The 24,248-nt window shown below is 29.3% G+C and overlaps 2 protein-coding genes and 3 long non-coding RNA genes across 5 annotated transcripts; 1 reads left to right on the top strand and 4 right to left on the bottom strand.

Annotated features, from left to right (window-relative positions):
* Nucleotides 1–3,641: 3,641 nt before the first annotated feature.
* On the bottom strand, nucleotides 3,642–5,145 carry LOC108809633 (putative RING-H2 finger protein ATL49). Its single transcript, XM_018581783.2, has one exon. The coding sequence runs from the start codon at nucleotides 5,000–5,002 to the stop codon at nucleotides 3,758–3,760; it is 1,245 nt and encodes a 414-aa protein (XP_018437285.1). The 5' UTR covers nucleotides 5,003–5,145; the 3' UTR covers nucleotides 3,642–3,757.
* Nucleotides 5,146–6,620: 1,475 nt separating this feature from the next.
* LOC130496689 (uncharacterized) lies at nucleotides 6,621–9,867 on the bottom strand. The gene is made up of 2 exons (XR_008935865.1): nucleotides 9,241–9,867; nucleotides 6,621–9,126 (listed from the first exon to the last, which is right to left on the bottom strand). It is a non-coding gene; the product is annotated as an uncharacterized LOC130496689 (long non-coding RNA).
* A 2,029-nt stretch (nucleotides 9,868–11,896) lies between these two features.
* On the bottom strand, nucleotides 11,897–15,269 carry LOC130496660 (uncharacterized). The gene is made up of 2 exons (XR_008935823.1): nucleotides 12,122–15,269; nucleotides 11,897–12,007 (listed from the first exon to the last, which is right to left on the bottom strand). It is a non-coding gene; the product is annotated as an uncharacterized LOC130496660 (long non-coding RNA).
* A 4,835-nt stretch (nucleotides 15,270–20,104) lies between these two features.
* LOC108836085 (EG45-like domain containing protein 2) lies at nucleotides 20,105–21,427 on the bottom strand. Its single transcript, XM_018609290.2, has 3 exons — nucleotides 21,268–21,427; nucleotides 20,898–21,168; nucleotides 20,105–20,309 (listed from the first exon to the last, which is right to left on the bottom strand). The coding sequence occupies exons 1-3, from the start codon at nucleotides 21,380–21,382 to the stop codon at nucleotides 20,303–20,305; spliced, it is 393 nt and encodes a 130-aa protein (XP_018464792.1). The 5' UTR covers nucleotides 21,383–21,427; the 3' UTR covers nucleotides 20,105–20,302.
* Nucleotides 21,428–21,518: 91 nt separating this feature from the next.
* Nucleotides 21,519–23,033, top strand: LOC130496319 (uncharacterized). The gene is made up of 2 exons (XR_008935430.1): nucleotides 21,519–22,390; nucleotides 22,494–23,033. It is a non-coding gene; the product is annotated as an uncharacterized LOC130496319 (long non-coding RNA).
* Nucleotides 23,034–24,248: the final 1,215 nt, after the last annotated feature.

The raw sequence follows: 24,248 nt of genomic DNA, 5'->3' as shown, positions 1-24,248 counted from the left end.
AGCGAAAATAGATATTATAACTTACGGATTTTTTATTAATAGATATTATAATTTACGGATTTTTTTATTAATAGAAAAAGCTTAGCCACGACTTAAACTTTAACATTATTTACTCTACTAGTTAGGGGTGGACACGAATCAGATATTCAAGTTTTTAAAGGTATTTGTGATCCGATCTATTTCGTCCGGATAATCAATTATCCGATCCGATCTATAAAATATATAAAGAATTAGAAAATAAATAAAAATTCCAAAATAATATAAAATAATAACATTTTATTACAAAAAAAAAATTTATTTACTTTTTAAAATTCTAATAAATAATTATATAAATTCAGTAAATAAAAATACTGTAAAATTTGTATACAATATAATATTTATATAACTTATATATATAATTCTTTAAATATATATATATATGGATATAACTGATCAAATCTGATAACTGTTCCTAAAAACTATTAATATATTAGTATTTGTGATTGATTTTTCTTATGAATATGTATATTAATATATGTTTTGCTTCGTAAAAGTTATATATATCTAGATTTTTCGGTTCGAATCAACGGGCAATGAATCAAAACGGATATTCTGTCCAGCCGTGGTATTAGTATCACATACACGTTATCATAACCCATTCAAAAATGAAACCGTGGTCAGAGCCAAAGGTTATGAAGCAAACGTGGCCACAAGCTAATCGCTGGAAATAAATGGCTAAAAATCCGCAAAATGCTTCCGAAGTTGTACAAAAGTGTTGACTTTCTTTTGCTTTTTGACAAGCTTGTGTTTTACTGGTAACTTGTATGGAGCGTTGGAAATGGAAATGGAAATTGAAAGTGAAAAGTGACCTAATCTATCTTATTAAAAGTGAAGTACAAAGGAGAACTAACCCTCACTTTATCTTAATATTTACGGTTGATTGCCACTGGTATTAATTAAAGGAATTTTAGAAATGATTCAACTCATTTCACGCAAGCCTTAGAAAAGCCCATTTCATTTTTAGACAATAATATAATGGGTCTACGTTTTGTTTATAACTGGACCTAATTGCCTTCGTCTAACCATCTCTAATGATCTAAGTAATCTATAAACATAAAATTAGACTCATATTCATATTTCACATAACCACAAACTTACTATACACATGAAATCATTTAAAACGAAACTGTAAAAAGAGTTCGTATAATCCATTACCAAATTCAAATATGAGTAACCTAAAAACCAAAAACTAATATATGTCAATAATTTTGTAACTTTAAGAATCTTTCAAAACCGAACATTATGTATTACATTGAGAATTGCTGAGTACAAACCAGTCGGTTTGTTTAGTCACTATTATATATGATATATAATAGTGACTAGGAGTGGGCTTTTGGATATTCATTCGGGTTCAGTTTAGATCTGTTTGGGTTTCAGATTTCCAGGGTCAAATATTGTAGCTCATTCAGATATTTTTCAATTTCGGTTCGAAATTATATTCGGATCTTTACAGGTTCGGGTTGGGTTCAGATAACCTATCTATTTTTTAAAAATTCATTATATACTTTAAATTTTTCAAAGTCTATAAACAAAATAATATATTACATATAAATTTGAATAAATATGTTAGAATACATAAACTTAACATATAAATTGGTTTGATTTTAATATTTGGATTGATAATCAATAATTATTTTTAAATATTTTTGATGTTTTGATTATATTATAACTATTTTAAATATTTATTTTTGACTATTTGTATATATTTTCAAGTATTTAAACCAGCTAAAAAGTATAGAAATGATTCAACTCATTTCACGCAAGCCTTAGAAAAGCCCATTTCATTTTTAGACAATAATATAATGGGTCTACGTTTTGTTTATAACTGGACCTAATTGCCTTCGTCTAACCATCTCTAATGATCTAAGTAATCTATAAACATAAAATTAGACTCATATTCATATTTCACATAACCACAAACTTACTATACACATGAAATCATTTAAAACGAAACTGTAAAAAGAGTTCGTATAATCCATTACCAAATTCAAATATGAGTAACCTAAAAACCAAAAACTAATATATGTCAATAATTTTGTAACTTTAAGAATCTTTCAAAACCGAACATTATGTATTACATTGAGAATTGCTGAGTACAAACCAGTCGGTTTGTTTAGTCACTATTATATATGATATATAATAGTGACTAGGAGTGGGCTTTTGGATATTCATTCGGGTTCGGTTTAGATCTGTTTGGGTTTCAGATTTCCAGGGTCAAATATTGTAGCTCATTCAGATATTTTTCAATTTCGGTTCGAAATTATATTCGGATCTTTACAGGTTCGGGTTGGGTTCAGATAACCTATCTATTTTTTTAAAATTCATTATATACTTTAAATTTTTCAAAGTCTATAAACAAAATAATATATTACATATAAATTTGAATAAATATGTTAGAATACATAAACTTAACATATAAATTGGTTTGATTTTAATATTTGGATTGATAATCAATAATTATTTTAAATATTTTTGATGTTTTGATTATATTATAACTATTTTAAATATTTATTTTTGACTATTTGTATATATTTTCAAGTATTTAAACCAGCTAAAAAGTACCATATGTATTCTGGATGTTTTATATACATAAATCTAAAAATAATTAATATGTATAAGTATATAAATCTTTTTCGGAGACATTTGGAAATCCGAAATACTTTGGTTCGGATCAGATTCGATTTTTGTTCTTTATATATCATTGAATAATTTAGATATTTAATCAATTTTGGTTCGGATTTAATACTACTCTTTCGGATTGGAATCGATTCGGTTCTTCAGATCTGGATTTTTTTTCCAGCTCTAATATTGACATGAAAGAAAAATAGTGACATATTTTTGAAAAATACACCTCTGCGAAAACCTAAAAATAACCAGATAACCAAAAATAATCATATTATCCTATTTGATTTGGGTTCGATTATGATATATTGAAACCTAAAAATATTAAAATATCTATACAATTAATTATATTATGACACATATAAAATATAATACTAATCATGATAAACAAAATATCAATTTATAAAAAATAAAACTTAAAACCCGCACGGGCGTGCGGGTCGATCTCTAGTTAGTCTATTATATCATGAGATGAGTGACCACATTTTGTGCCGATAACTTTTGAGTTGAAAGACAATGAATACTCGTGATATATTGATATTAGAATTTAAATAGACCAAGGCTGATAATTATTCAAAAAAATGTTGTCACAAAATGTATACTAAAAAGCGACTAGGGGACATACAATGATACAAACCCTACTCTTCCCGTGACATTTATTAACTTCACCAAATAATGCAGAGAACTTTAAGCGGTCGACACTCGACATTAAACACCTATATACATATATATACTTACATGATGATTCAAATGTTACACATGACATGTACCATATGCACATTGGTACATATCCCAAAAGAGTCAAGAAATCAAGATATCAATTTTGTTTTTGGATTTAATTTCTCTTACGAATTTTCTTACTTCTCAGTTTCATAGGAAGGGCCATGTTATAGGAAAAAGTATATTAAGAATTAGAACAATGGGTGGCAGCACAGACGAACCAAATTCTCAATGTGCCAAAGAAGTAAGAACCCTACATATATTAATCAATCCCCCACTAATCATCAACTTTCTCCCTTAAATAAACTAACATTTTTTCACACACAACAGACACACTTGTAAAGTAAGAATAAAACTCGAACAAAAAAAAAGAAAACTAGACATTAGATGTAGAAGGATGAACAGCCTTGTTTTGTCTCCCTGCAAGCCAAAGCATGGTCCTCCTAGCAAAAGATGGCGTTTTCGTCTCCAAAGATTCCGAATTTTCGCTCTTTTGATTCTCTTCATCGTAGCCGATCCCATTCTTGGACTCAGGAGGATTCATTTGGTTTGGAATTCGGATAGAAGAGGATGACAACGAAGAACATTCCTGATCTCTAACACTAGTACCCTTTTGCTTCTCCTTTTTACCCCTTAGCCAAATTTTAGACAAAGAAAAACTCTCTCTTTCCACAACATTCTTCCCAATTCCCTTAACCGTAGGATCATAACCGCATTCGGACATAACTGCTCTATGGCCAGGTAAAGGACCCTCTTTGTCGGATTGTTTCTTGGTCGGAACGTGGACTTTAAGTGTAGCTTCTTGGTCCACAATATACTCATATGACCCCATTGAAAAACACCTCCTAACATCTAAATTGCTATTACCACTAATGATTTTGTCGTTGGTGTTGTCACTTCCTTCACCTACATGATCTACGTTCCTAAACTTCCCTAGCTTAACTTCTAAAGGAACAACCAAGTCCCCATCCGGGTCGCATGTTTGACGACCCGACCCAAACCGGGTCGACCCATAATCACTAGCCTCAGGAACATGAACCATGTCTCTCGAGCTTCTTCGATCACTTCCGGACTCAAGAACAAGTAGATACGAGGAGCTTGGACTGTGGAGAGATGAGAAGTCAGAGAGGAGGAGATTCGATCTGCAAAGAGGACATGTAGAGTGAGAGAGAAGCCACGTGTCGATACAGTCAACGTGAAAGGCGTGGCTGCATTTAGGCAAGAGCCTGAGCTTGTCCTCTGTTTCGAACTCGGAGAGACAAACAGGACAGTCAAAGGATGTAATCTTCAGACCAATGACGGACTTGTAATGAAAGACAGGTAACTTGTCGATTAGTGATTGCTCGACGCCTGAATCGTGGAGGTTGAAAAGTTGTTGAAGCTGGCCTTGAAAAGCAGTAACGTTGTTGTTGTCGTAGTAATCATCTCTATTTTGAAGTGATGGCGTGAGGAGGAACTTGACGAGGATATGGATGAGACCGGAGATGAAGAAGATGATGGATAGGATTATGATTATTAGGAGGACGTTTGGACTGACTTTGCTTGTTATATCGAAGCTTGTATATGGTTTGAGAGGGATTAGTGGTGGTGGTGATGAAGTGGTAATGAAAGTCATGTTCATGTGAAGGAGATAGGAACTCACAAAAGTTTAAGCTCAAGGTTTTGAAAGAAGAGAAAGAGATTTTTTGAGCTCAAAGTTATTTGAATATTTATGAGACAGAGTGATGATGAAGAGAATTACAGGTTGGACCATTGATGGCGACAGATGAGAATTTTTTTTTTCATTTTTTTATATTTTTCGTACACCAAGAAGAGTGTATATTGAAATCATTTTAAAAATTTAAGAAATTAATGGGATTTGGATCTTACTCCCTCCGTTTCTTAAAGAGTGTCGTTGTGACATTTTTCACACAGATTAAGAAAGTTGTTGAAATATATGTAACTTGTAATTAATTATACCTCTTTGACCAATAGTATTTTAGATAAATAAAATTATTTATAAAATCAATGTAGTTTGCAATTAATTTTCAGCTGAAAGTTAGTATAATTTACATTGGAATTGTAAAGTGACATTCTTTGTGTAACAAGAAAATAAGGTAAGAGTGACACTTATTATGAAACAGAGGGAGTAGTATTTAATTACATAAAGAAAATTAAAGTCAACGATACATTTCTTTAAAATAAGAGATTAAATAAAATCACTTTCCTTCATGAATTATGAATGATAGTATTTTATGATTTTATAACCAAACCTTGGCCATCCATGTTAAAGCCAACCGGACAAACAATTTAATATGAACAATCCATAAGAAAAGGCCAGTTTTCTGATAGTTTAACTTGTTACTTGTCCAATATAAAAAAATCATAGTTTTGAATTCAAAATAAAGTTAAGATTTAAAATCACTAGACCAAAACTCCAACCTAAAAACATTCAATTTAATGGAGACTATGGAGTACTCCAGAGATTAACAATACTAGCTTATTGTTGTCATGACATGTTTTATGTCGATATTATGCATGAATTATCTTTTTCCCAAAATGAGAGATGCTTTTGCGCGAGTCAAGAAGCTCTTGAGGAGTCTTTGAGATATATTAAGGTTTTGAATGTTTACAGACCATAACGCACCGTACATTCAATAATAACAATATATATATATATATATATATGTTTTTGTTACTTTTAGTACCGCATTGCAGTTGTTGGGTATATTATCATTCGGTCCCTTGGGCATATATGCTTTGTTGGAAGATTGGAACACTGTATGTTTAGCTTAAGCGAGATCAACGGTGATCTTTTGATATATATCCAGCTGCAGCATGCAATTGCCTCTTCTATACTCATCGTGAAAATGACGGAGATGCTTAAGTTAGATACAAATAATACGAATTTATGAGTTTTTCATAGTGAGAGTGAGAGATGAAAAATATTAGACTTATTCTATGTTTGAAGATCGAAAAGGACTTCAGATGTTAAGGGAAACGCACTCGCATCTCTGGTTTCTGTATAGTTTTATAAATTTAGGCAGTAAACAAACATTCTATGTTCGTATTGGAAACACGAGAGTGAGGGAACATGAAGCCAACATGGACGAAGGTTTATGTACTTTCTCTTCTTGGTTATGACTCGAGGCATCCTAATATTTTTAATATATACCATGCTTTAGTAGAATACTATTTTCCCTAAACCCCTTACAGGGTCTCTTAATTACTATTTTTTAATAGTTTTTAAAGTGTAAAAGTGAGTTAAGAAACTTAGAAAAAGATTTGAACATTTAGGTGGTTTATTACAAGTCTTTTGATTATGGGTTTTTAAAAAAAAATTATAAAACAATTTCATTGAAGGAGATTAGAGTATTTGGATTTAATCTGACCAGCCTGTTTATAAGCGATTCAATGAAACTAATCTCAGACAATGAATCTCTAACTAATGACCACTTACTACTGCTTGCTTGTTCTATAATCCTCTCTTTCCATGCATAGATAGCTGCTTCTGTTCGTTTGTTTGCTGTGAAGAGAATGAAGCTTGGTCACTTCCAAGCTCAAAGCCTGGTCAATCCATCTTTGTTGCCTCTGTATTAACAAAGGATTGAAAAGATTGAAACCCAATCTGCAATGCTAATCAAAACCAAAACTCAGATTTTTTTTTATTTTATAAAGAAACAAAGAGCAATTAGCCAACAAGCAATTCCATATGATCATGTATTTGTAAATCTTACATTCTTTATAAAGAAACAAAGATCATCATCATCATCAGTTTGAAGGCAGTAAGAAAAAAAAGAAGACAAGACAAGTAAAGCTCAAAACTTTATAGAGAATCAAAGACCAATGAACCATCAAACAATTCCACACGATCTTCCACTTAAAAACCGTGGCCATGTTTTCTAAATCATACAGAGAAAACAACAACAACAAAAAAGATACTACACTAAACGCTTCACCTTCCTCAGGATCATCAGGCAGATCATCATGTCCATTACATAAGCAGAACAAGAAACACAAACAGATAAACGAATCAAGCCATCTCAAGAAAATGCTGGAGCAGATCTGGAGGTACCAAATTCTCTTCTTTTACACTTTATAGTGTCAACTCACATGAGTTGTGTTCCAGTGTTAGTCATGTAGTTATAGGGCAACTGAAAGTTAGGAAAGGATATTATTTAGTTAGATATATACTACTAAATGTGCATTGGTTCCTCTCATTGGAAATTTAGAAAGATTTTTCGTCAAGTATAATTGACTATTTAAGTAACTGATTCTTGCAAGATTGTTCTTGATACTTGATATTATCAGTTTTGGTGCTATAGCAAACTTGAGTCTTTATCTCTTGTATTCTTCTTTTACTATATCACAGGTAGACATACCTTTCAAGTACCTGAGTTTCTTCCTAGATGATGACACTGAACTTGAGCACATAAAGAAGGTAAGTTATGTTACACTTGCCTCTCTAGCTCTTGGTATTAGATCATTATTCATTACATAGAATAAAGAATATTCATCTGTCTTCATGTGTTTCAGGAATATGGAGAAGGAAGAATGCAATCTGGAGCGGTAAAGCAACGACTCACTGATGTTTTGACAGAAATAGTGGAGAGACACCGCAAGGCTCGAGCTGCTGTCACTGATGAAATGGTGGAAGCCATCATGGCCGTCAGACCTCTACCAAACATGTTCAAGTAGAGCCCAGAAGCCAGAAGAAACCCTCTTTGGTTGGCTGTTCTACAACTTCATATTGAAGCTTTAGTATAATGTCTAGTCTCCTATTAATAACTTTTGTGAACAAACAGTTTGTGATAATCAATGAAACAACTTTTCTTCCTAAATCCTACTATAACCAGAAGACTCTTTTTCTGTCATCAACATGAAAACAAATTCATATAGATTCTGCAAACCAAACTGGCAACTCCGCATTCACGTGGACAACAAAAGACGATTGTTTTCTTACACTACGTGCAAGGCTCCCCACTCGTAAATTATGTGTCCGTGGTATATAAATGATCTATGAGATGTGAAAATTTTCTTTCAGTATCTTGATGTCTTCCAAATAACTTGCAAATTCCGGCCACTCTTCTATATCCGAAACCATCTTTCACTAATTGAGAATAATTCGTTGCAAATGTAACATTAAACTGTCTTAAATTCTTCATACATTTTATTGCCCAAATAAGAGCTTCCACTTCTGAGTGAAGTGGTGATTAACTCGCTCGTGCATTCCTCGCCCCCATTAAACCATCAAAACTGGTAATGTACTATACCACCCTTGACCAGAATAATTTTCTTGAGCTTTACACGATCCATCCGTAAAACACCATCTACCTTGTATGCTCGGTAATATTCACTCCTCTACCGGCCTATGTTGATCAGTCCCTTGTGTAAGTGAGGCTTGTGCCTCAGCCCAAAGTAGTGATTCTGTTTCTGCCGAGTTTAGGTTATTTTTGGGATCAATATCCAAATTGCTAAAAAAATTATTATTTTTTTCCTTTCCATATGTACATAAAATCCATGCATATTGATGATCTTCCATATGTGGGAAAACTCTCCAAAATAAATGATTCATATTTGTGAAGAAAAAATGAGTAAGAAAAATAATTGGATTCGATGGGATCCCTGAGAACGCCCAAACCTGAACCGCCGGTGGACATTCAAAAAACACATGATTTTTAGATCCTTCAGGTGCTTCACATCATACACAAGTTGTATCTCCTCGAATTCCTCTTGCTCTCAATTTTTCTTTAACCGCTATACATCCTGATATCAGTTGCCATAAGAAATGTTTCATTTTAGGTGGGCAACGAACTTTCCAACAAAAGGCCTTTAGGGCAGTGACCAACGGACCATATTCTTTCAAAGTTCTTTTTCTACCTGGTATACACATTCCACTTGATATCCAGATTTAACAGTGTATCTCCCATTATTAGTGAAATGCCATCCATCCTGGTCAGCTGTCTGAACTCGACTTAATGGTATAATTTCAATAAACTCTGCATCCTGAGGATCCACCATGTTTGGAATTGCCTGTAAATTTTATGTTCTCGAAGTTGCATTGATGAAAGAATCCACAGTAAGGTCCGGGTAAAGCTTGTGTTGTTTTTATTTTTTGGTCTCAGACAAGTGGATGGAAGTCAATGATCATTCTATACAAATATAGATGATCCTGATCCCACCATTTTGATTAATCATTTGCTAACCAGAGATCTAGCAGAGACAACAAGAAAGCTGTCTAATAATCCAAAACTAGAGTTTGACCCGCACATTGATGGATAAGTTTTTTTATTTTTTAAATATATAATTTAAATATTATCATATAAGTTTTAAATAAATGATTTATATTTAATGTTATATATTGTGGACGAAGACTGGTATTTCCCAAGTCATAACTCTATAATCTTATTGCTAAAGTTTTGTATTCGTTATTATTAATATATAGTGATTTGTATTTTTATTATATAGGGACTTTTTATATATATTCTTATTGATTGTTTTTACTTATGAATATATTTTTGAGTTCGATACATAAATGATAATCTAAAATAATCAAATATATAATCTCGTTTAGTATAGCTTTAATTTTTTTTACAATTTGTATACAATACATTTTTAAGTTTATTTAGTATACAGTAGATGGATATTTGTCTATGATAATTTATATTTCCATGTTGTGTTTAAGAAATAATACTTTAACATCTATCACTTTATTATTTTCCAGATTTTATAAGTAAATACACTGTTATGTTTAAAAAATATAACTCTACTATTTTAGTAAATTGGATACATAGTAGTATCTATCATATTATTTTAGTAAATTTTATCAATATATGATATTTTTTATGTTATGGTATTAAGTGTTCTGATTTTTAATTATTAAATTAAGTTTTCAAAATGTTACTTTTATTTTTTTACAGCATGATTTGTTTTTGCGTTACATTTAAAAAAAAAAAATTTAACATCTATAATTTTATATTTTATAAAATCCAAAATATAGTTTAGGCCTGGGCATTCGGGTCCCAATCGGGTTTTGGTTTTATCAAAATCAGCCTATTTGAAAGTTTGGTTCGGGACTGGTTCGGGTTGGGGTTAGTAAATATTCAAAGAACCGGTATAACCCAATGTTCTTTTGGGTTCGGGTCCCAACCGGTTTTTCGGTTTTAAAATACCTGATTCGTACCTACTTTGTAACAAAAACATAAGTAAAATCGGTCTTCGGGTTTAAAATACATGCTTTGAATTTTTTTGTAACCAAAAATATAAGTAAAGTCGATTCAAAAATAACAAAAGGATGATCAGCCGTGATCATTCAAAATCAAACGAAAGGAAAACATATTTTTTGATAAAAAAGAAAACCAAATAAATGAAAGCATAAAACAAAAAGCAAATTTTCATGAAACGAGAAACATTGTTTAATAATGAAAGCAAAATCTAAATCTAAATATTTTAAGATTCAACAGCCACCTTCAACCATCAACATTCATGTAATATAACCACCAACCTTCATATAATAGATAAGTATTTTAGATGTTCAATATATCTTAATATATTTTGAATACATATTATGAGAGATCATGTTTGGTACAACATTCTTGTGGGGTTTGAATGTTTCGGATTCTATCGGATATCCTTTTAGATATGGGTTCGGTTTGGATAATATCCATAACCTGAAATAACATTTAAAAAATCTATTCGGTATTTATGTCGGGTTTGGATCGATTCAGAATCATTTATATCGGATCGGATTCGGGTCATCAACATGAAAACAAATTCATATAGATTCTGCAAACCAAACTGGCAACTCCGCATTCACGTGGACAACAAAAGACGATTGTTTTCTTACACTACGTGCAAGGCTCCCCACTCGTAAATTATGTGTCCGTGGTATATGGATGATCTATGAGATGTGAAAATTTTCTTTCAGTATCTTGATGTCTTCCAAATAACTTGAAAATTCCGGCCACTCTTCTAATTCCGAAACCATCTTTCACTAACTGAGAATAATCCGTTGCAAATGTAATATTAAACTGTCTTAAATTCTTCATACATTTTATTGCCCAAATAAGAGCTTCCACTTCTGAGTGAAGTGGTGATTAACTCGCTCGTGCATTCCTCGCCCCATTAAACCATCAAAACCTGGTAATGTACTATACCACCCTTGACCAGAATAATTTTCTTGAGCTTTACACGATCCATCCGTAAAACACCATCTACCTTGTATGCTCAGTAATATTCACTACTATACCGGCCTATGTTGATCAGTCCCTTGTGTAAGTGAGGCTTGTGCCTCAGCCCAAAGTAGTGATTCCGTTTCTGCCGAGTTTAGGTTATTTCTGGGATCAATATCTAAATTGCTAAAAAAATTATTATTTTTTCCTTTCCATATGTACATAAAATCCATGCATATTGATGGTCTTCCATATGTGGGAAAACTCTCCAAAATAAATGATTCATATTTGTGAAGAAAAATTGCATAAGAAAAAGAATTGGATTCGATGGGATCCCTGAGAACTCCCAAACCTGAACCGCGGTGGACATTCAAAAAACACATGATTTTTAGATCCTTCAGGTGCTTCACATCATACACAAGTTGTATCTCCTCGAATTCCTCTTGCTCTCAATTTTTCTTTAACCGCTATACATCCTGATATCAGTTGCCATAAGAAATGTTTCATTTTAGGTGGGCAACGAACTTTCCAACAAAAGGCCTTTAGGGCAGTGACCAACGGACCATATTCTTTCAAAGTTCTTTTTCTACCTGGTATACACATTCCACTTGATATCCAGATTTAACAGTGTATCTCCCATTATTAGTGAAATGCCATCCATCCTGGCCAGCTGTCTGAACTCGACTTAATGGTATGATTTCAATAAACTCTGCATCCTGAGGATCCACCATGTTTGGAATTGCCTGTAAATTTTATGTTCTCGAAGTTGCATTGATGAAAGAATCCACAGTGAGGTCCGGGTAAAGCTTGTGTTGTTTTTATTTTTTGGTCTCAGACAAGTGGATGGAAGTCAATGATCATTCCATACAAATATAGATGATCCTGATCCCACCATTTTGATTAATCATTTGCTAACCAGAGATCTAGCAGAGACAACAAGAAAGCTGTCTAATAATCCAAAACTAGAGTTTGACCCGCACAATCATGGATAAGTTTTTTTTATTTTATAAATATATAATTTAAATATTATCATATAAGTTTTAAATACATGATTTATATTTAATGTCATATATTGTGGACGAAGACTGGTATTTCCCAAGTCATAACTCTATAATCTTATTGCTAAAGTTTCGTATTCGTTATTATTAATATATAGTGATTTGTATTTTTTATTATATAGGGATTTTTATCTATATTCTTATTGATTGTTGTTACTTATGAATATATTTTTGAGTTCGATACATAAATGATAATCTAAAATAATCAAATATATAATCTCGTTTAATATAGCTTTAAATTTTCTTACAATTTGTATACAATACATTTTTAAGTTTATTTAGTATACAGTAGATGGATATTTGTCTATGATAATTTATATTTCCATGTTGTGTTTAAGAAATAATACTTTAACATCTATCACTTTATTATTTTCCAGATTTTATGAGTAAATACACTGTTATGTTTAAAAAATATAACTCTACTATTTTAGAAATTGGATACATAGTATTATCTATCATATTATTTTAGTAAATTTTATCAATATATGATATTTTTTATGTTATGGTATTAAGTGTTCTGATTTTTAATTATTAAATTAAGTTTTCAAAATGTTACTTTTTATTTTTTTACAGCATGATTTGTTTTTGCGTTACATTTAAAAAACATTATATTTAACATCTATAATTTTATATTTTATAAAATCCAAACTATAGTTTAGGCCTGGGCATTCGGGTCCTAATCGGGTTTCGGTTTTATCAAAATCAGTCTATTTGAAAGTTTGGTTCGGGACTGGTTCGGGTTGGGGTTAGTAAATATTCAAAGAACCGGTATAACCCAATGTTCTTTTGGGTTCGGGTCCCAACCTGTTTTTCGGTTTTAAAATACCTGATTTGTACCTACTTTGTAACAAAAACACAAGTAAAATCGGTTCTTCGGGTTTAAAATACATGCTTTGAATTTTTTTGTAACCAAAAAATAAGTAAAGTCGATTCAAAATAACAAAAGGATGATAAGCCGTGATCATTCAAAATCAAACGAAAGGAAAACATATTTTTGATAAAAAAGAAAACCAAATAAATGAAAGCATAAAACGAAAAGCAAATTTTCATGAAATGAGAAACATTGTTTAATAATGAAAGCAAAATCTAAATCTAAATATTTTAAGATTCAACAGTCACCTTCAACCATCAACATTCATGTAATATAACCACCAACCTTCATATAATAGATAAGTACTTTAGATGTTCAATATATCTTAATATATTTTGAATACATATTATGAGAGATCATGTTTGGTACAAGATTCTTTTGGAGTTTGAATGTTTCGGATTCTATCGGATATCCATTTAGATCTGGGTTCGGTTCTTATAATATCCATAACCTGAAATAACATTTAAAAAATTTATTCGGTATTTATGTCGGGTTTGGGTCGATTCAGAATCATTTATATCGGATCGGATTCGGGTTTTCGGATTTTTGGATTTGGTTTATTTGCCCAGCCCTACTATAGTTTGCCTACACATTCGTGCAGGAATTTTAATTTTATAAATATATAATTTAATATTATCATATAAGTTTTAAATATATGAATTACATTTAGTGTTATATATTGTGGAGGGAGACTGGTAATTTCCCAAGTCATAACTCTATAATCTAATTTCTCAAGCTTTTTATTCGTCATTATTAATATATAGTGATTTGTATTTTTTGTCATATACTGATTTGTTTTATAAATTTCATATTCTTATTTATTGTTGTTACTTATTAATATATTTTTGAGTTCGATTCATAAATGATAATCTGAAATAATCATATATATAATCTCGTTTAATATAGCTTTTTAATCTTTTACAATTTTTATACAGTACATTAAAAAAAATATTTAAATACAGTAGATGGATATTTGTTTATGATAATTTATATTTCCATGTTGTGTTTAAGAAATAATACCTTAATATCTATCATTTTATTATTTTGCGAGATTTTATAAGTAAATACACTGCTTTGTTTAAATAATATAACTCTATCAATTTAGTAAACTGTATACATAGTAGTATCTATCATATTATTTTAGTAAATTTTATCAATATATGATATTTTTGGATGTTATGGTACTAAGGGTTCTAATTTTTTATTATTAAATTAAGTTTTAAAAATGTTGCTTTTAATTTTTTACAGCATGATTTGTTTTTGTGTTACATTTTTAAAAAATTATATTTTACATCTGTGATTTTATATTTTTATAAAATCCAATACTATTGTTTGCCCATACATTCGTGGGGATATTTTATATATACATATATATATATAATTTTGATATTATTATATATGAATTACATATAGTGTTATATATTGTGGAGGGAGACTGGTAATTTCTCAAGTCATGACTCTACCATCTTATTTCTCAAGCTTTTTATTCGTCATTATTAATATATAGTGATTTGTACCTTTTTCATATAGTGATTTGTTTTATATATTTCATATTCTTACTGATTGTTGTTACTTATTAGTATATTTTTTGAGTTCGATACCTAAATGATAATCTGAAATAATCAAATATATGATCTCGTTTAATATAGATTTTTAATATTTTACAATTTACATACAATACATTTTTAAATCTAATTTGTTATACAGTAGATGAATATTTGTTTATGATAATTTATATTTTTCATGTTTTGTTTAAGAAATTATACTTTAACATATATCACTTTATTATTTTACGAGTTTTTATAAATAAATACATTGGTCTATTTAAATAATATAACTCTATTATTTTAGTAAATTGTATACATAGCAGTATCTATCATATTATTTTAGTAAATTTTATCAATACATGATATTTTTTATGTTATGGTATTAAGTGTTCTGATTTTTATTATTAAATAAATTTTTCAAAATGTTACTTTTGAGTTTTACAGCATGACTTGTTTTTGTGCTACACTTAAAATATATATATATATATATATATATATATATATATATCATCTATGATTTTATATTTTATAAAAGGAATATAATTAGTCAATAGAAATTTAGAAAATTACACAATTATTTTTGAATTTTTATTACTAAAGCAATTCAGTATTTTAATAAAAATATATTTGAGTTTTTGTTAAGATTTTCAATATTTTTATCACCAGATTTGGTTGCAATTCAAATAAAAATTAACTTTATTAGTAAAACTGACTTGTCATTAATATTTTTATTACTTAATTAAAAATTCAAAATTTTCTAATAATAAAGTTTATAAAAATAATACTTGAACTAAAGGTTAGTTATATACTATTATATATTGTAAATAAATATTTATATATAACATATTTTGAGAGTTTCAAAATAAATAAAATTATAATATATAGTTGTAGATAGAAAATTTTAGCATATGTTAATAACTTTAGTTTTTGTATAAAATATTACATAGTTTATGAATTTTAATCTGTTTTGACGATGAATTATAATTTATTTTAAATGAAATCATTTTAAAAGAAAATCTGTTAATCTACCAATTTATATGGAGAATTTTCAAAATACCACTTTAAATGTATCATTATTCATCTTTACCACCACTAAAGACACATTTTTAAAAATAATTTATTTATTAAAAGGTTAAAAATTCTTATATCCTTGTTTTTATATGCTTTTCAAAATTCTAACCCCAAAATTTAAATCATAAATCCCCAACTCTAAACCCTAAACCCTAAATCCTCAATTCTAAACCCTAAACCCTAAAATTTATACCTAAATTCAATACCCTAAACCCTAAACTCTAAAACCTTAATTATAAACCCTAAATCCTCAACACTAAAACCCTAAACTATATACGCTAAACTCTAAAACATTAAATCGAAACCTTAAATCCTAAACTTTCAAATCTAAATCCTTCATTAAAAGTGGTGGTTAGAGTGGTTAGCGTAAACATGAAATGTGCTACTATGAAAATGGTATTTTTGACAATTTTTCTTATATATAATTTTATCATATTTAATTTATACAGCCCGTTTATTTTAATATAATATAAACTATAATTATAAAATTTATAAAATAGCATATAATTTTTATTTTCCTGTGTTTCACGGTAAAATTTAATTATTATTAATTTATAGTAAGATTACATTACTAATTACGTGCATTATTTTATAAAAATATTTGGTAGGATTTTGTTAGATTTTTTCTCAAGATATTTTTGTTATAACTAGAAATAAAATTTAAGTTTATAATCTAAATTTATTTATTATTCATATCTTTATTGATTATTAAGATTTAATGTAAATAATTAAATATGTCACAATAAGTGATTAATTAAATGTTCTTACTATGACTTAGCAACAATAGATAAAATATATAACTTTAAATTAATAGATTAGATGGTATCTTACAGAAATATCTTTGTTTCCAGCCACTCCTTTGATCTTAAACTTTTAAAATATTTTTTGAGATTGCACATTAATGGTCCCTCAAATAAATGGCTTGCTTAGTGCAAAATCTAGCTCTCATGGTTCAATAACACATTGAAACCACACAAATAAAACTTTCATATATGTTTCTCTCCAACAAGAAAATGTTCGGCTCTAAGCCTGTAAGAACCAGTGCCGAGCGAAAGATTTTAGGGACCTAAGGTGATTTAAAAATAATATTATTTACAACTAAAATGAAAACAATTTTTAGTATGCTATATCATCTTCACGAGATACAAGTCTAAAACTGTAAAAGAATAAATTTATTACGTAAATAAGTTATAATTATATCATATAGGGAAAAATATATATGAATCAAGAAACTGAGCTAGTCGAACTCTCGTGAAAATACCTTTTTTAAATGTCTAAACCATTAGACTATGAATTATTTTGAAATTTGAGATCCTAAATAAAGTTATATTAATTAGAGACTTGAGGTGAATGCTTTTTTAAATATATTATAGACATGGTTCTGATAAAAGCAAATGAGAAAGCAGTAGCAATATGCTATAAAAACAATATGCTGCAGAAGATGTATGCTTTTACTTAACTGTTTATTAGATTGATTGGTATAACATTATGAACATATTATTTAAAATTAATATAATATATATATTTTATTAATAATGAATATATTTCTAATATATATATATATATATATATATATATATATATATATATATCTTTTTATATCATATATTAATATATAAAAGATATATAAATAATTTATTTTATCTACTAATTTCAAAAATTATGTTTATATCAAAAATGTTATTTTATAAAATAAATTTTACAATCATAATATTTATTTTTTAAAATAAATATAATTAATTTATAGAATTTATATAATTTAATTATATAAATTAAATAATTTAATTTCTATAATTTAATTTGTATAATTTATATAATTTAATTATAAAATTTATATAATATACTTTATATAATTTATATAATTTAATTTCTATAATTTCTATAATTTAATTTATATAAGTTTTATAATTAATTTAATTAAGTATTATTAAATTATATTTTAAATGTGTTAAAAATTATATTGTAAATTTATTTTAGAAATCAAAATTTCATTTTACGGATATAAAAATAATTTTATGATATTATTAAATCAAATAAATGAACTAATTGTATATTTTTCTTAAATTTATAAATTATATATGCAAATGCTTTTCCAAATTAAAAACCTTCATATGAGAGCATTTGCTAGAGAGCATTTGGATAACATTAGCATTTAGTAAATGATTTTCTAAATGATTTTCTAACAAATGTTGATCGGATAATGTATAGCATAACACTAATGCTAATGATTTAACAATCAAGACCTAAGAAGGCAGCAGGAAGCTTCCAGTTGTTTATAAAAGAAATTTTTTTGAACAACTCTAAAGAGAAAATTATGATTACTTTTTAGTGGTTGTTTGTGTTATTTCTTATGCGTTTGTAAATATTTTTAATGCTACAAAAGAGATGTCCAATGTAAACAGTACGTCTTTTAATTAACTAACTAGGTGATTCTCCCGTGCTCATGCACGGGAACAAATACTTACAAAATAATCAAAACCTAAAAATTGTTAAACATTTACATATGTTTTTGTAACTTTTAAGTAATTTTATAACTTATATATATGATGAAAAAAAGGAATTGTATTAAGTATCATTATATGAATATAAATATCTATACATTTGTTCATAACTTTTAAGTTATCTTAATTTATATCATGAAAATAATATTAAGTATCATTATGTTTTCATCTTAATTAGATATGTGATTCCATATACAGTAATTTGGATCAATTCATGTATGGTATTGTTGAGCTCTATATTTGGTTTCAAAATAAACAACAATTTTTCATTAGTTTAAAACTAAATTGTTATTTTAATTTCATTTAGTTTGGTTCATTTTATTAGATTTGTAAATATATTTATCCAAGTTTTTATAATTTTATATATGTTTTCTGAGAAAAAGAAATATAAAGCTGGAATTGCATTAATAAATACTTCTAATATTTTAAAATTTTAATATATGTTATTTTGGATAAAATTATATAAAATAAATTAATGTGCTAGGAGATTGATAATTGAATAAGTAAACCAATTCAGAAATATTTCAAAACTTCATTGATTAATTTCGAATTCATAAGGTAGTTACATCCAGAAATTCAAAAGGTTGTATTTATATGTATGTTTTCATCTTAATTAGGTATCTTATTTCAAACATAATATTTTAGACAGTCCAAGTGTTTATTGTTAGGTATGTTTTCCCATCTATTATTTCAAATTGAACAACTATTTTTTTACTTTAATAAGATTAAAATTGGATTACTACTTTTAGCTTAACTTAGTTCAGTTCATCCTTTTATATTTCGAAATATATTTTATAAATATTATAAAATTTGGTAAGTTTATTTTTAAAAAGATAGAAACACACTGTAGTTGCATTCATGAACATAATTTATAATATTTTAAATTCATGTACATATCTGAATATTTATAAAACAACTAAATCCTAATAATTGGTAAATCATCACTTCTTTATAATTGTGAATACATTTTATACTTTTATCAATGAAAATTAGGTAAAATTTTAATTTTAATTTATAATTTTTCTTAATGATATTAAATGATCACTTTATGTTGTTTGAAATTAATTTTCTTTAAATCATTTAATAAAAAATATAATTATTATAAAATATGTTTTCTTAAAATTTATCTTAACTATTTTCTTTTGTAAATTATATATATAAACCTATATATTTTGAAAATTATTCAATATTCACTTTTTATTTGTGTTTTTAGGGAAAATATAAAGTAAGAAAAAATAAATCCGTTTTTGTATATACAAAATCTATATATTTTATAGATATTTCCTTTTTATCATATATGGGTTTATGAAATAAATAAACTATAATAAATAAAGATAACTAAAGCTTTATTAACAAAAAGGAAACTAAACAATTTTTTAGTAAAGATAATTATGTATAACTAAAAATTAATTCATTAAGGGTATTCGTGTAATCAACCACTGTGAGAATCAATGTAAGCGCGACACATATGAAACTGACTTCTCAAATAATATTATAGAGATATAATATTCTGTGAAAAAATAAGTTTAGTAGGATACAGTGAAATTCTTTTTTTGAAGTACAATTATTATTATTATTATTATTATTATTTTTGAATAAGATGAAGTACAATTATTTCTCATAAAGGACCATCCATACATATACTATTCTTTCGATTTAGTGGAATAGTACACCACGAAATCAACTCTTCATCTTATTCGCTTATTTAGTATGTATATCAACTTCATATCCTGCAGAAAAGAGTCGTAAATTAAGTATAAATTTGTTTTCGAATTCATTAGAATGGGTTAACATATGTGTGTATATATATTACCCTAAAAATTCTATAAAATAATATTCGATAAATTAATAAACACCATAAATCAATAGACATAAATAGATAAAATAATAAGATAATAAATTTTCAAAAAACCTATGTAAATATATGGTTCCAACTAAAACTATAAATTAATAATTTATATTTGTATATATTTTATATAAGTAAAATTATATCTAAAACCACACTTAAGCTCTATAAAACAGATTTTATATACATGAAATAACGTAATAAAACTAATAAAAATGTTGAATTTCAAAAAAAAATAATTAATAGATATACACTAAAATTAAATATGTTTCTTATTTTAGAAGAAAATATACCTTAAATAGAAAAATAAAATAATTTTTTTTTGTAAATGATTAACTCTATAAATTAATAAAATATTGAAGTTCCAAAATTATTAATTTATACATTTTTACTGTATAATGTTTAGCTATTGCATATTAATATAAGGACTTAAATAAATACGATGAATAATAGATTTTAGAATGTGACGTACGGATTATATACGACGCGGACGTTGCCGGCATTAGTATTGGCGATGACTCTAAAAGCGTCACGAGAGAGATTAAGATCGCCATTACAAGGCTCCCGGCAGAAATCAACTACTTTGACGACTACGCTACGTCCCGTGCACGCTCCTGGAAAGTTGTATGTAGGACCAATGCATCGAACTCTGTACCTCCGACCACAAGCTCGGCCTCCTTGCCACAGATCGTTCCTGACTCCAGTCACCAACGTTTCGTATTGATTTCCATAACAAGCAGACCCTGAATCACATCATTGATTTGTAACCAATGATTAATAATATGCACTTTATTAGAAAGAATGATTTATAACATACAAAACATAGATATTTTTATACGCACTAGTGTAGGGAGGGTCGTAAAAGACGGCTCTTCCTTGAGCAGCTTCAGCAATTGGAGCTAAGATTTGGGCGAACACTATCACCGTCACGACAAACTTTAGCACCATACTTATCATTTTCTTTTATTATGTGTTCTTGCTGGTTTATGAAGTAATGAAGCTAGGAGGGGATATCGAGTATTTATATGTATTTAACTTAAATCATATTGTTTGATTCAAAGACTTTTCCAAGTCTTTGGTCTACTTCAAGTCTTCCATTATTAATTGTGATAATAACAGATGGGCGTATTTTTCTTACTCCACCTAGAATTTCAGGTGAATTAAATGAAAATAATGATGTTATGAAGGAAAATTCCAACGGAAATAGAGGATTTGAAACTTTGCAGTTCACATTATTGAATTTTCTTTGTTTTTTTCTATTACCACAGAGGTGATTAGTAGGACAATCAAAGATACTGACTTTTCTCTTTCTAAACTTTTTTCTCTCACCTCTTTCTAGAAAACCTTAGAAATCACCACCTCCTCCGCTCCGACGGTTGTCACATCCTCTTTGCGGTCGTCGGAGGCTCTGGTCACTGTGTTTCTTCTTCTCCTTGTTCTTCTCTGTAATCCATGTCTTTTGCAGCGGAGGGTAGCTTGACGAGTCGACCTCTCCGGTTCAGATCTAGGGTTTCCGTCGTAGATCTAGGAGGTTCTCGGTGCTGTGGCTGGGTCCTTGAGGATGGCTCTCGTCTCGTCGCAGCTGTCTTCTCTTTCGATGGCCGGTCTCTGTTCACTGAAAGTTTTAGATCTCGTTTCAGCTCTTCAGGATAGGTGGTGGGTGAGTCGTCGGCGGTATATCCAAGGTATTCTCTCCTCCTTCGGTGTGGCTTTTGATTGTCGTGGGAATGGGTCTCTCTTGGCGGTCCGATTGGAGGTCTGCTTCAGTCTCAAACTAGGGTTTTGTTTTCCACTGGTGATCTCTGGTGGGTGGCGTGGAGTTTTCTGAGGTTGGATCTAGACTCTCCTCACGGGGTTCTCTTGTGGCGGCGCTCTGTTGTTAGCTTCAGTTCTCTACTTTGGAACCTTAGTTACCGATGGTGTGGCGCTCCTCGCCCCTGTCTTTCCTCCTTGGACTCTTCACAGGTACTTTGTTACGAAGAAGGTTGCAGCAGTTGTTTTGATTAATGGCAGGATGTTAATTGGGCTTTCGGTTTGTGTGTTTTTTGCTCGATGTTATCTGCTCCAGGGGTTGTGTACCCTTCCAGTCCTTCTGTTCTATATGAACTTTCAGTTAAAAGGGTGTATACGGTCATGGGTGGAAGGTTTGGAGGCGGCAATCTACAACGACAGCATCGTCGGATGGTGTCATTACCTCGTGCCGCTGCTTGTAGTTCGTGTCGAGTAGCTACCCTGTCCGTGCTTTGTGATTCTTTGGATTGGTTTGTGTTCGGTGGGTCCTTTGGAAGCTGTAGGCACAGTGCATCCAAGGTTTGAGGACACCTTTCTCTTGGGCTCGTGGCAACCGACATGTCTCTTCCCGCGCCATTCCAGTCTCCTTGGTCTGAGCTCGCCTCGTTGCCTTCTGTTTCTTTGACTTCATATATCTCCTTTTTTGTGATCTTGTTATTGTGTTGTTGCTTGCTGTTTAGTTTCAATTTATGCTTCTCTTCTACTAGTTTCTTTGTAAGCTTCTGTCAAAAATCAAAAACTTGTATAATAAATTTAACATTTTACCAAAAAAAATATTAAGTTAGTAGACTTATAAGTTATAGGTTATAACTCAAAACTAATTTACAATAAATTAAATTGATTTATATGTTTTATATATTTCATTTAATTTTTTTTTTAATTTTGTTATGAGACTTTTTTGGAATATCAAGGACACATTGACAAAATAATTTTTGGTCTGGATTGTATAGATTGGACTTTAATACCAAAGTGAGTTAGATGAATTTTCAGTTAAAAATTAACTAACAGTAAATGGACTAATTCATATATATATATTAATGAAAAAATCATTTATAATATTTAATGAGGAATTTTCTCTCTAATATAATATACTCTGAAATGTATTTTTTTTTTCTGTTCGCCAGAGTTTAAGAGATTTGGTAGTCACAATCGGTTCAAGGCAACTCAGATCTCTGTTTAGTGAAACTTCATGTATTGTGTTTCACATTTGATACTCGGAATTTTTGGTTTACAGAGTCATCATGAGTCTGTAATCTTGTCGACAAAAAAAAAAAGATACTCGGAATCCGAAGGAAGATATAACATCAAATCCGAAACTCTCTTGATTTCTTCTTCCTTCTTGCCACACTTTCTACCTTTCAGAAGGAAAGAAATCAATCAGTGGGAGGAAGAGATATGTTTTTTGGTCTATATAATAGTTCGATCAATGAGGTTTATAAGAAGAGTATCTAATTGTATTAGTTTCTTGGATTGATCGATTGGGCTTGGGAATTAGTTGAAAGAGTCAGTAGAATTGAAGCTCTTCATAAAGAAGAGTGTTTCAACAGTCTCTATCCATATTTCTGAAGCTTTCTTGCTGTAAATCATATCCAGAGGATGGAAAAATATCTCAATGGTGCTGACCGTTGTTATGAAGGATGGAGTAACTGCAGAGGGTATCAGAGATTGAGATATTCTTCCATCCTCTGGATCACATGTTCTTCATGAGCAGGTACGCTCCTCCAGAGGATGGAAAATATCTCAATGGTGTTGACCGTTGTTAAGAAGGTGATATACCATGGATTTTACCCAGTTTTACCCATGGTATATAAGTGTTATAGATATTATTTATTATGTATTGGAGTCTATTTAGAGGATTTACAGGTTCAGGGACGATTTGGAGATATATGGTGATATTGGTGCCTTTTGGAGTCTTTCCCAAGTGCAGAACTGTACAAACGCTTCAGATGTTTAGCTCTCGATGGAGACCTTACTACTGTTGGATTTAGCTAATATTTTGACAAATGATATATATTGGAGTTAGCTTTCCAAT

This window comes from Raphanus sativus, chromosome 6, assembly GCF_000801105.2.
Source record: "Raphanus sativus cultivar WK10039 chromosome 6, ASM80110v3, whole genome shotgun sequence".
Classification (NCBI taxonomy): Eukaryota; Viridiplantae; Streptophyta; class Magnoliopsida; order Brassicales; family Brassicaceae; genus Raphanus; species Raphanus sativus.
Note: the sequence above shows the minus strand (reverse complement) of the source record. Positions and strands in the feature narration are given on the sequence as shown.

Bases quoted from the DNA above. Each gene is read 5' to 3' on its own strand.
- LOC108809633 (XM_018581783.2), bottom strand. From the start codon at position 5,002: ATGAACATGACTTTCATTACCACTTCATCACCACCACCACTAATCCCT.
- LOC108836085 (XM_018609290.2), bottom strand. From the start codon at position 21,382: ATGATAAGTATGGTGCTAAAGTTTGTCGTGACGGTGATAGTGTTCGCC. The intron at 21,169-21,267 runs GTGCGTATAAAA...GATGTGATTCAG, and splicing joins TTACGACCCTCCCTACACTA to GGTCTGCTTGTTATGGAAAT.